At 34.7% G+C, this 13,916-nt stretch overlaps 1 protein-coding gene across 4 annotated transcripts in view; it reads right to left on the reverse strand.

The window, feature by feature from the left end:
* The window catches only part of IMMP2L (inner mitochondrial membrane peptidase subunit 2), a 407,189-nt gene that overhangs the window by 388,112 nt on the left and 5,161 nt on the right, over positions 1–13,916 (reverse strand). For all 4 annotated transcript variants that reach the window (XR_010027616.1, XM_063155262.1, XM_063155261.1 and 1 more), the window contains exons 2-3: positions 9,787–9,924; positions 2,780–2,883 (exon numbers count right to left, since the gene is read on the reverse strand). Coding sequence is in view for 3 of the 4 variants with exons in the window: in XM_063155262.1 (XP_063011332.1) it covers positions 2,780–2,883; positions 9,787–9,921 (239 nt within the window). In the remaining variant the exon portion in view is untranslated. The remainder of the gene's footprint in view (positions 1–2,779; positions 2,884–9,786; positions 9,925–13,916) is intronic.

Genomic DNA, 13,916 nt, shown 5'->3' on the forward strand with positions numbered 1-13,916 from the left:
AGTTAAGGACAATAACATTTTGCTCAGTTCTGAATGAACTTAAAATTGTGAGTTCAAAAGTTACAGCATGTTACATTGAGCTCTCCTAATTCTGGTATCAATAAAAATGAGTTCAAACTAAAGGGAAAAAATATTCTAAAGGCTGAAGTAAGATATAACTATCTGTAAAATACTATACTGCAATTAAAGAAATAATTTTTTGCTACCAACTTATTATCTCCATTGGTTTTACCCGACTCTAATATTTCTAAAGACTAATGTTGTTGTAAATATTTTGTCTAAAACAAGGTAAATGCAAATATTTTGTCTAAAACATGTGCTATGACAGCTATGATTGAGATGAGTGGTTCACCTACATCAGATAAAGAGACCAAGATGACAGAGAGACATGCAGTCTTCATTCAGTACCTTTACTAGGTATAAACATCACCACATACTTGAATACTTGGGTGCTCATTTGTAAGCAAAGTCATAAAATAAATGTGTATATATATATATATGTGCGTGTGTTTATCAAGAACTAGATTGGACTATAGAGGAAAAGCTTTCAGATCTGCAAGCAGTATCAGAATCATGACCACAGGCTCACTGATTCTCTTCTGGGGCATCCAGGACCACCAAGACTGACTCACCTCTTTGCTCTCTTCATATCATCAGAGATACCATGTCATTCTGGATGGCGGCTGTTTCTACCACAATTCCTAAAGAGATTGTTGAGATCCCAGCTAGCAAAAGTCCACTGTAAGTAGAAGGTCAACAGGCAAAACTTGGAGCAAAGAGAGGAGTTTGAATGGCCCTGGTCATGCTGCCATGAAATACAATTTTACCTCAGCTCCTGTTCTACAAATGACCACCCTTCCAGAACCTCTAAAATATCTTCTACTACAATTTGGGCAAAGAGGAGACAGTGGACAAATGTCAAGCAGCCAACAAAGATACAAAACAAAGGCTTACATATTCATTTGCCTATCTCAGTCAAAACAATATTTTCTCAACTGAATTTCTGAGAGGATCAGTAAAGGAGAACCTGATAGGACATCTGCCTTCCTTGTTCATGCCTTACCTAAATCAGGATCTGAGGACCAGCAAGTAAAATCCATGCATATATGTGAGTTATAGAAATAATAAGTAAAAAACCAAAATGAAAAAGATTAAAAGTATTAACTCATTTACACAACAGAAGCATTGTACAGCAAAATTCTCTAAAACTGACAGGTACAAAATCACATCCAGATACTATATCCTGCAAGACTTTACCACACAATTAAAAACTTAACAATACAATAAGGAAGCAGGCCAAAACTTCTTCTATCAAACCCGTATCATGAAGTACTTAAAAGTTGCTATTGAAAATGTAAACATTTAATGATATTTTATACTAAAACTATCCAATAAATTATTTTTACATTGTTTAACTTCCTTTGTATTGATCTTAAAATGCTTTGGGAATACTCTGATCTGATTATCCACAGGACTTCCCAAAGACTAAGAAAAGCTACCATAAAGTACATAAATACAATTTCTTCTATGTGGGTCTACATAAACTCTACCAAGATAAGGGAAAATCTTCCAAACATACAAAAATCTCCACTGCATCTAAAATAATAGTTATCCTGCTCAAACATACAGCAAAGTGAAAATAACCAATGCAGATGGCTCAGACTAAATTACAAACATTCAAGGAGTATAATAAGGATGAAACTATTAATTTTGTTTTCTGATCAGACAATGTGCTCATTTTCTGTTCAGTCTATAAATTACTAATCAGTTATTCTGATTCTTTTAAACAATCACCAGAGCATGACTTAGGCAGAGGGATGCACTTGAAGCCCTTTTGCAATATTACCTCTAGCAAATATGAATAAATTCATATTTGCAGCTAGACTATTTACAGAAAATTTTACATGACAGAAAATGAGACAGATCACAGTGCAAATTTTAAATATCTAGCAAAAGAAGAAAATTGTCTTACAAATTACCACTACAGCGAAGAGGAAAGCAAAAAAATGGGACAATTAGAAAAGATATATGACAAAAAGGCAGTTAGATAATATGGCTTCCAAAGACATTTTTGTTACAATTTACATATTGTGCATTTCACTTACAAAACTAAAACCTTAAGCTTAAACTCTCCAAGCATATAATATGAGTATGTATTATATCCCTGCACCAGTTATGAGCACTTTGACATTCTATTTCTATATTATATTAAGGCTGAAATGGAGTTTCTGTCCTGTTAGTCTTGAGTATTTTGAACAGCGAAACACTGCCACCTTTTGTCTTGATACATAGACCTCCCAATTTTAAATGTAGAATTCCATCTTTTGCTCCATTTGTCCTTATGGAGGTGGGTGAATCCTTGAGGTCTTATCTAAAATTTTATTCAGTAGACATATTCACCAGGAAAAAAAACATGCAGTACTAGACAATAAGGCATTTTTTTTCTCATAAGTATATAGCCAAGCAACTCAAACTATACTCCTTTAGGCCACATAATGTTTTATCTATTTTCCATCTCACAACTCTTTGGTCTTGGCAGTTTTGGTACACGTACATGCTGTATCACATGATACCTTGCATTGCATTCCTTTCAAGTAAAAACCTGGTAATGCATTCTTTGAACATCTGAGTTTTGAAAACAGGCAATAGAAGTAACAATAATGCATTATTTAAAATGTTAGGTTCCTTGCTCATGTATATACCTACATTATTGTAGACAAAACACTGATAGTTCAACATCTACATAAGCATATATTGAAATGTATGCAAAATTACTTACACCAGTGACACAATGTCCCCACGTTGTACATCATAATTTCTAATGCTCCAGTGGTTCAAGAGTACTACATCAGACGCTTGTCTTCCCCCAGGATTCAAAGAAGGCTGAGAGAAGGGGAAAAAAACAGACCTACATTTAGATCTACATTTTCTTTTTCAATCTTCCCCCTAATTACCTTTCCCTCAACAGGTGAAACACATTAAAATTGGTAAAAAACATACCAATACTCACCATAAGAGGCCAACAATCTGTTCTATTACAGGAAATACATTTGAAATACACTTCTTTATTAAGTGACACGTTAAAGATAATTAATTTATGACAAACTCTAGTTCACATCTTTTAATGCACTACTGCATGCAAAACAGATTACATAGGATACATACTTATGTCGTCATTATATTGCAAAGGTTCCATATTGTTGTTCTCCTTATTGCAAGAGTTTCATACCTCCTTGATGCTTCTCATAGACAGCTCCTCTAAGCACTGACTCTTCCTTCTTCTTACAGCAGCCAACTGACTCCAGCTCCCCTCAACCAACCAATCCACTCTTTTATAACACTCTTCTTCTTATTGGTGACAGCTGTGGCCTGTTAAAGTCAGGCCTGCTCCTAATCTTTAATAATTAGCCCAGCTGCAACTCCTTAGGGGTAAGATTACTTTCTATACTACCTTTATTTTCTTATATTCTATCCCCCTACATACTTCCAGCAAACCTGATGAAAAGAAGGGATTGCTGTTGCTCCTTATCATTTAAGATTAAAATCAAAGGAGAACCAAGTACACTAATTCCCAGGGGAAAAAAACAAAAAAAAAACCAAACAAAAGAAAAAAAAAAAAAAAAAAAAAAAAAAAAAAAAACACCCAAGCTTTTTGCAGGTATGTTACTATTTATAAAAGCATAATGCACTAAAAATGAAAAATGGACTTGTAGCAATAGTAATCTCAGCATCCTTTGCAAAGGGGAAAAACAAGCCCTATATCTACAGAGCACACTGACACTGGCAACAAATGTGGGCCTTCCATAACAGGACACAAAAGGGCATGAATCAAAATAGCCAAGTAATTAATGCATAATTAGGAGGCACATCAAATCCCCCAAAATTATTTTGTGGGATATGATACAAAACAAGTGTACCTGATCAATGCTGCCTCTGAGTTAACTCTTGGGAAAGGGCAGAGGAAGAAGCCCATCACAATACTGTCTTCATTTATTTTTGCAAGGTTTACTTTAAAACAGAGACTCATTTTACTAGACAGAAATTATTTAAGAGTATTCCAGACTGAAGTTTTCTATTTATTTCTCAGAAAGCTTTTTCAGGGTCTTCAAACAAAATTACAGTATCTCTCAAGTTGGCCAAGAGATAATCACTAATTAGAGTTAGGTGATATATGCAATAAAGCACATAGTGTTGCAACTAAGCTACCCCTCCTTTGTATGGTAATTGCAATATTAGCTAAAAATTTGGTTATTGTTGCTGTTGCTGTAGAAAAGGCACTTGAACTATAACTTGCACCACCGCATAAACCACTGGACTTTCACTGCTGATATTCCCCTCTCCAAACTGATGGTACCTTTGATGAGTAAACCAACAGGAGGACTGAAATTAACTCTTCTCAACCCTAGTAATTACACAGAGTCAAATTTCATTCCGTCACTATTCAGAAAACTGCTCTCAAATGAAATGGTTATTTAGTATTCATTTTTAACTTCAAAAGCAATTTCTCTTTATTACAGTTTCTTCATTCCTTATTGGTTGAATGATTGGTTCACAAAGAGATGCTTCCGAGGGGATTTGTGAAAAATTAGTTTTTCAAGGTGAAAGAGGAAGGGTCCTCAGTAGGACCCCCAGGTGTAATTCACATGAACAGTATGCAATAAGCTAGATCAAAAGAATAAACATGGTAGAGAGAGGGGGAGGGATATAACATCATATGTTTAGTTAAAGAGCAAACAAGGCTAGTTACATTTTGGGGTACAGGCAAATTTCCAGTAAGGTAAATCAGGGGATCAAAGCAGATCACTCTAATATCCATAGAGATATGGTCTGAGTCTAAGCTATAAATATATTAGTACTCATTGCTGTTTTATTTACTAGACTCAATGCACTGCAAGGACCAGATAAATAAAAAACAGGAGCTAATTAGCAGTTATTTTATTAGTAGTTTTTAATCAAGAGTTCCAGAATTATTTATCACCTTTACAGCATTTTCCACCAAAGGATCAAATATTTACATACAAGTGACTTACATACAAACTCACAAACAATTCAGTCATACTCACTTTGCCAAATGCAGGTACATAGGGGCCAGAATCTTTCAACACTACTTAGTATAAGGCAGAGGCCAATCTTACAAAGCAGGAGTCATACATAAGACATATTCTCACAAAGTAAACTCCTTAGTACTCAAAGGTATCCACCTTAAAAGGCTAAAAGAGGAGGATGAAACCTTTAATAGAAACCTTAAAACCATTGTTCCAAAAGATAATGTATCTAACAGCTGATATTTAGAATATATCTAAATAAGTGCTTACACACTTTTTGTATCAACTACATCTTACAGAGAAATATACCAGGTAGTTACAGTATTGCTCTAGTTGCACTATCCCAGTTGACTCCTATTTTTTATGCATTTAAACAAAGGCAATACCTTAGAATTCAAATACATTTGGATATTGCATAAGCTTTTTTAACTTAAAGCACTCTAAATGCATTTTTAACAATACCTGACCTCATTTTGACATACAGAGTAGATATTCAACTCATACATTAGAATGGTGTTTGAGAAAAATACAACAGTATAGGCTTTTTTCTTCTCTCTCACAAAAAAAAACACCTGACAAACGCGCAGACAATAATACTATTTTATTAAAAGAAAGTGAAGGAAAACAAGGGGACAACTATTCATTTACATCATCACTATTGTCTATTAAAAAAATAAAAGGATAAATCCTTCAGCAAGTCTCTCTATTGTAAATAACTATTGTATATTATTTTCTGTTGTAACTAACTGAGATTCCACAACAAACAAGTATAGAAACAATACTACTTATTCCTCATGATATTTTAACTACTAGTAAGGTTTCAGGTCTAGGAAAATCAAAATACAGCTTCTGCAAAAAGAGTCAACAAATAGGGTCACAAGGACTTTTCATAAGAAACAAAATGACACAGAGGTTTCTTCCTTCTAGTCTGAAGTATTATAACTTCTTTGCTCAAGTTTTTGGCATAAAAGCCTGCTACAAATAAGGCACACAGGTCTTAATTTAAACTGTGGTGCAGAAGCCACAAAACATCACTCTTTCCAATTACTAACTAATCTAATGCTAAAAGCATGCAAATTGAGATCCCCAGCCATATGATGAAGCCTCATAGGACATGAGGTTCCATAAGTAGGAGGGTAAAAACATGCCCTTTTGCTATAAATAATGATTAATTTGATAGTTGTTATGCTGCTAGTGAAGGTCACAACTTATTTGCTTGAAGCTTGGGGAACACAAAGAATATTCACATGAGCTTACAGCTTAGGTACAGTAATCCTAATAATAAAGTTAGGAGAAACTGCCACAGAATAATTACAACTGCTATTATGCATAATGGAATAGAACATTCAATAATGTTTGCTGCAGAAACATGAGTGCTTCATCAGAGATCACTGCTCAGGCCACTTCCTATAATCCTTGGTGTTGAACTGTTTGCAATAGAACTTGCATGTAAAGCTGCACATACGCTGTCATGCTCTATCCCACTTTATAAGAGTCAATTTGATTTAGTGAATTTACAAATTTATATATCCATGAGGGGTTCCTTTTCCACATCTTTATGTATGAAGAGTCTGTAATACTGGACAAGCAATGAAACTCAATTAAAAAATAACATAAATCAATATCAAGCTGTCCATATGACAACAAACATTTTAAAGACACTACAAGAAGTCACACAAAAAAATTCACAACAGTCAATTAAGAAATCTTACTACCAATTATTTTTTTCACTTACATTTAATATTGTAAACAGATTGCAACTCACTAGAAACACACTATTAATAGAATGCTAGATGAGCATATCAATCTAAGCAACAAAACTATCTCATGTGATGATTAAAAAACTCAGTAAATTTGGAAATAAAAGAGAAGGTAATGAAACTATTAAACTGTTAAAATTATAAACTGTAATAGCTCACACTTATTCTCTATAGGTTAGAGTTAATACACAGATACACTGAAGTCAGCACAAGTGAAATTATGACAGGTGGCTGAAAGCACTGAAAAATACAAAATCAGCTGGAGACAATGGAATGCATGAAGTCTTTCTTAATTGGTTGGGTCAGAAAATTTTAATTTTCATTAGAAGCTTTATTCATATGCTTGCCAGGGTGTCAAAAAGTGTTCCCATTATCAGTACTGTGAAGCAGCAGTAAGGCTGGTCCAGAACAAAAGGAGAAAGTGTAGGGGGAGAGAAAGCACACAGCAGAGAACAGGTGAGCAAGCATGACACATAGAAATTTATTTCTTTCTTCTTATCAAAACTTTTAATTTCAAGCTCATCAGGAGCCAGAATTATGAGTATACAAAGGCAGCTAGACAATTTAGAGGTCTATTACAAACAGATTCTTTAGAATCTTACCATGGTATCAAATTGAGACAATAAGGTATCACTGGAAGCATGTGATTGAAGGATACAATCTGACTTCAAACCAACTGAACCTCAGTCTTCCTCATACCTATGGCTTTAAGATACGTTTGACATAGATCACTCTCCAAAGAACACAGTTAACAGACAGAATTGCAACATGACCAGTGCTCCCTCAAGCTACTATTAAAGAGAGAGATACATTCCTTATAATTGTGTCCCTGTCAGACTTGCTTAGATGGCTAATAAATCTTGGCAAGGAAATTAGTATCTTATAAAAAAAGCTAGGATTTTTTTTTCAATCTGAAAAATGGCCATATCCATAGAAGTTTAAAACAAACCTCTATTTCAGTTCTGTTTCAGAATACAACCAGAGATTTTTACAGACACTGAAGTGTCAGTAAAATTATAAATGTCAGCTTTCAAGCTATCCATTTTTCAGTCAACAGAGGGAATGTTTAGTTAACAGATACAGCAAGGGAAAAGCTTCAATTTTAATAATCCAGTGAATATATATTTCTTTCCCTTTGTCAGATTGAATAAATCTAAGCAAATGACTGTAGTGTTCTTCAAATCTTCCATGGATAAACACAGTCAACTAACTATGTGCTCTTCAAGTGAGTAGCAAAGCAACACTCCAAAACAATACCAGAGCACTCTCAAACACTTGGGATTGACTTCAAAGAAAACATTAAACTGAGGTACTAACCAGAAGCACAACAGACTTATGGAGAGGGAAATGTAAGAAATTTCTTTCCAGCTACTGAAGCAAAACTATTGCACAATAATGGATGTCAAACAGAACACTACATCAGAGACAGAAAAAGATGAAACAATAAATGGCAAAGTGGTGTGCTAAAAAAAACATTTAAACATTTAAATGCTCAGGACCCACCCACTATTACCAAAAAAAAAGCCAAAAAACAGAAACAACCAAAGGCAGAAAGCCAAAACAAGAAATCCAACATGAATCTGCATCTTAAAACATTCCATGTGGCTCTAGACCTGCAACATAGGAGAAAATGGGAAGATGGAAAACAGAGGAGTTGTACTCTTCTGGCTAATTTTGTACTTCTCCAGATGCTGTGCTATATATTTGAAGTCCTCCTGCCTGAAGATAGCAAAAAGATAACAGAATAATTTTTTTCACAGTTTTCCCTTCCTCTCCTTTTTAGTGTGAATATCTGGCTCTTCAACTGCAAGCCCTCAGATTGTTGTCACTTTCACTTGTCATCAATGATATTCAGAAAAACATCTGTGAAAAGGGCAATAATAACTTAGGCTACACCTAGCTTTTGGCCTTGGATTGTAGAATTACTGGAGTAACACAATTTTATTTCCATCCCTGTTCTTGATGTGAGAGCTGCCTGCTGAGGTTTCTGGACAGAGTTTAAACATCAGATTACAGACTGCCACAAAAGACACAATGCCACCTTGCCATTTCCTCCTCCCCTCCACATACTTTTTAGAACATTAAACATAAATCAGCCAAGTGCAGGATCAAGCCTAAGTTTTCTAGCCCATGCATAAATTCTGCATAATTCAAACACCAGCAGCTGGTCTTGATTGCTGTGAAATCTCTCTTCAAGGTTCTAAGCTTATTAAGACAATCAGAAAAGAGAGCTTGACATCCAAAAATCAAATCCTTACTCTCTGCTAATTGGAATGTTGCAACATTGGAACAAAATACATCATTGTTATCAGTGGTGATGCATACCAAAGTGCAGTGCATATGATTTAAAATGCAAAGTAATAACATGGAAATTTTCTATCTACGTTAAAATATAGCTTTTTCAAGATCAAATAAATGGTGAAAAAAATAGTATTCATGAGTATTTATCATCTAAATGTTACACATTATATTTACTTGCTTATGCTGTATAAGCATTCAATATAACCAAAGTAAAAACAGTGAACTGATGCCTATTACATGATAAACATAAGCAATGACAGTAGGTTCATGCCACTTTCAGTATTCTTCCCTGCAATCATACCATGTGTTCAATAGTAACAACAAGTACAGCAAGAAACAGTTTTACCACACAGTTACTATAATGTAGCTACTAAAAATTAATAAAGCCTCTTTGTGAGTCATCAATTCAATCCCAAGCAACAAAATATATTGCTCCAAATATTTCTAAATGTCTATTTCTCCATACATTTTCTTTTTACTGACACAGAATTTTGGGAAGTTTTGTTCTCAAAATCTTTTTTTTTTCACATCATAAAATATTTAACAAAGTAGAAATTAAACTATTCCATACCAGAACATCATTTAATAACAATTGAGAAAAATATTTTTTTCACCTTGCTATTATAAGTGGAGAGCAACCTTTTAATCTCCTGAAAGACAAAAGATATTTCCAGCAATACCTGCATTGATGCTCCTTCCACCCTTGCGACACAGGCAACTCTATCCAGAAAAGTCACAGTTACAGGAACGGCAACAAAGAAACCTTTAAAAAAGGCTTTAATGTATCTCCTCCCCAACCTCTGAGCCTGTGCCATAGTCTGAAAAACATGAAAGAAAGAAAAAAGTCGTTATAGAAAAAATTTGAAGTAACATCAACATGTTGCAATTTAACACAGAATTATTAATAATAAATTTATTATCTGTTAGAGGTTCACAATATTCAAGAGTGAAAAAAAGAGAGTGTGTACATGACAATGGAAAAAACCCCAAACCAACAAACCAGAAATCTTAATCAGATTTTAAATGTCTATTCTACAGAACAGAGCTTGATACTTCACATTTACTCTTTAGCTAATCTGAACATTTCTGGTGATCCTGTGCCAGCAGAAGTACTTGATAAAAATTATTCAAGGTGGCAGGTAAGCAAGAAGCAAAACGATGCAAGCAGACAAAATTTAATAATGCATTTTGGAAGAAAGAAGCATTGCAAATAATTTTCTCTCCACACACTGGTATTTATTCATTTTTCACCCCCAAAGGTGGTTGTGTTAAGCAAAGGAAAGCTATTTGCAACACATCACCTTTTCTTTATTAAATATTTTCACAAATGAAAATGCACAGATGCATCATTTCCACACTGGTGGTACTGCAAACATAAAATCAATTCAAATTGTCACACATATCATAGGGACACACTATAACATGATGACTCCTTGTTCACCACTCCATCACAAGGTTAAAAGCATGCTGGCAGACTAGGCAGCTACGTAATGACACATGGGATGATTCCACTCTAACTCCATGTATTATACTACCTCTCAACTCTTTTATTTAGCCCTGAACATGCTTGGAAAGTACCTACAAAGTGTACTGAAACACCTGCTGTTTGTTTGCATTAGTCATACCTCTGAAAAGCAAGCTGAATATCCCGGTACTGATGCATAGACCCAAGCCTAATTTACATAACTGCAGTTGGAGTATGAGAAATGCTGTCTTTCACCTATTGGCAACTCCCTTTTAAACTGCTGCTTGTGTTTATATCCAAGAATATACAGTTATTTTTCAATTAAAGTAATGAAAAGTATAAACATATACAGTTTCATTCAATCCCCGTACAAAGTACTTAAAATTTCACAATAGAATCCCTTTTTCTTTGTTGCATTTTCAGAAACATGGAAGTGATTAACTATTTGTATGCAGAATATAAACTGATATCACTCTGATGAAATAGTACTGAAGGTAGTATTTCTGTCACAGGTAGAGCTTCTTAATTCCAAACAACCATAAGACTTAGAAAACTCAGTTCTACAAAATAAACCATCTGCATATTCATCACTAGAATTCTTTATAGACATTAACAGCTTTGCAATAAGATCTGTCTTCTGAGACTATTACTTGTGACATTCACCTTCAAAAGGTTTTAATTTTTTTTAAGTGGAAATATTTCATCATCTGTAACTTGCTCACAAGTTTAAATTTTCACACTGCTTATAATTCAGTAATTTTCTTTCTGAACATTTCATGAAAACATTTTCAATTCACATCAACCACTTACACAAGTAATTTGTAATAGGTTGTGAAACAGAACAAAACATTTCAAGACAAAAGCTATAAGGATTTACTCTCAGCTTATCATTTAAAATCTGATTATTAGACTCAATCCACCAAAAGAGACTATTGCCTCAATCAGTAAAGCTTTACCTTTGGAAAATATGCCACTTTAAATACAATCTCTAAAAATCAGATTTTTACTACATTATCAATGTATCAAAAAAATCTTTTGACTACATTATTGCCTACACCTTAATACTCTTCTCTCAACCTATTTACTTTGAACTTTGCATCTTGAGTTTTGTGGCTGGAGGCTCTGCTATGAGGTTTGGCATCTCAGACCTCCTCTGCTCTAATTGCAATGCCAGCCACAAAACCCCACTTTGAGACCTTACACAAATATATTCTCCATGTTCTCTAGAGTAACTTGAGCAGGAAAACATTGTCTGACACATGTATCACAATATGGCTGATTTAAGAATAGTTTTTAAACATTCAGAAATCAAACAACTTCTCTTAAAATTCCTCAAACATCTTTTTCATTAATAATGAAACATGAATATTCATCCCATCCTGTCTACTGAATCCATGGACAGATATTGTTAGAAACTTCCTGCAGAAGCCCCATGCTAGTATCTACAGAAAAATCCAGAATCTGAAGAGAAGTAATTGGCCAGACAATCCACAGGAGACCCACCATATGCTTCCTAGAACTACAAGCTAATTAATAGTGACAGAGAATCTAGCAGTCAGGTTGAAACTGCTGAGACAAAATGCTTCATTCTCAGTACACCACTTGGACAAGGCAACACCAGCAGTATTAAGCAGCTGTGGACAACACTGGGAATTAAAGTCTTACTTTTGTGGGTTTGAACACATGTAGCATTACATGGCACAATATAAAAAAACATGAGGGGAAAAGCACCCCTACAAGCAATCAATTTGCAAAGCCACCAAAACCAACAACTTATGTGCTCAAGGACTTCTCTACTTGTCCCAATTTTTTTCCTCTCCTCCCCTCTCCTCTTGGTAAGAGATCAAATCATTGGTTTCATCTTCCCTCTACACCAAAATGATGAGTCCTTCATTTATAATGATGAGCTACATTCTGAACTTTTCCTGGTTCCCCACCTCCCACAGCAAAGGACAGTTTTTCCCCATAACACAAACTGAGCTGCTCAGCAGAAGCCTTTCTTCCCAAAAGACTGCAAACATTTGCACACACATTCCAAACAATTTGAGAAGAACTATTTAAAAACAATCCATCTACAACCTTACGTGCTTTCATACAGCGAAACATTTTCAATACATAGCTAAATTACTACATGCCAGTATCTGACTTAACAGTGCCCACATTTTTGCCAGGTCTGCTTCATAAACTTTCCCCTCTAAAAAGCAGAAATGAGTAAATAATACACATGCAGAGTTCCCATGCAACTGTTGACAAAATAGTTCATCATCCAACTGCCAGTAAATGGGAAGTTTCCCCTCACTCTTTCCATACAAGGAGCTTCAAGTTGTCCTGCACTGCCACAGGGGAAAGGCAGCAGAAAGGCAATTTGCAGCATTACCTTCTACCAGTAACTGGACATGTGAATGGATAATCCTCAACTGATAAATACTGCTGGATTAAAATGTTCAGTGTTACTTTTTCTTAAACTTTGATGGTCGTAGGAGAAAAGAAGGGGAAAAAGTAATGATAAGCATTTACTGCAGTCACAAGAGAGAATTTAGAGCAGTAAAGGCTGGACACAAAAACGACCTTTAAAAGAAAAAAATTCTGGCTGGAGTTTTTTTTTTATAAAGAAAACATAAGATAGTCATCATTATCGAAGATATGATTCTGCTCTTAGAGATTTCTAAAACATCTGTAGATTTTAAAAGCATCATATTTCTGGAGTGAAATTCTGAAATACGGTGCAGTGTCAGATTTACTATGACAGGTTTAAATGCATGTCAGTGAGTTAAGCCAAGTATTGTTTTCTGAAAAAAATAATTTCCCTACCACATATTTTTGGATCTCTGACCAATTTGACACCTTGAATAAGATCAACAAACCACAACACTTAAAAGATGTGAGGGAAAAAAAAAGAAGAAACATAACCAAATACAAAAAAAACCAATAAAATACTTTAGAGATGCATATACTTTTCAGCACCTCTACGTTACACTTGGTTTAGAGAAAGAAAAAACCCCACAGAATAACTCAGTAGAACTGACAAACTTCAAACCAACAACCTTGAAGACTTGTTTGAAATGGAAACACGGACAAGAAAAATCCAAGATCAAAAATGCTAGCATATAGCAGGTCAAAGCATTAAGAATTTCACATTGTGCAGCTCAGAGATTAAGGCAGATGGAGCACAGCATTATCCGGACTGAAGTATTTGGTGCACAAAAGGTCCAGGGATTATAATGAGCCCCTCATGGGTACTACAACATATGGAGCAGAGATGCTATTTAGATAGCTCTCTATGTATAAAATGTTTAGTTTTTTCTTACACTTGCCTGCACATTAGAAGACACTGTTTATCACATA

This window comes from Melospiza melodia, chromosome 4, assembly GCF_035770615.1.
Source record: "Melospiza melodia melodia isolate bMelMel2 chromosome 4, bMelMel2.pri, whole genome shotgun sequence".
Classification (NCBI taxonomy): domain Eukaryota; kingdom Metazoa; phylum Chordata; class Aves; order Passeriformes; family Passerellidae; genus Melospiza; species Melospiza melodia.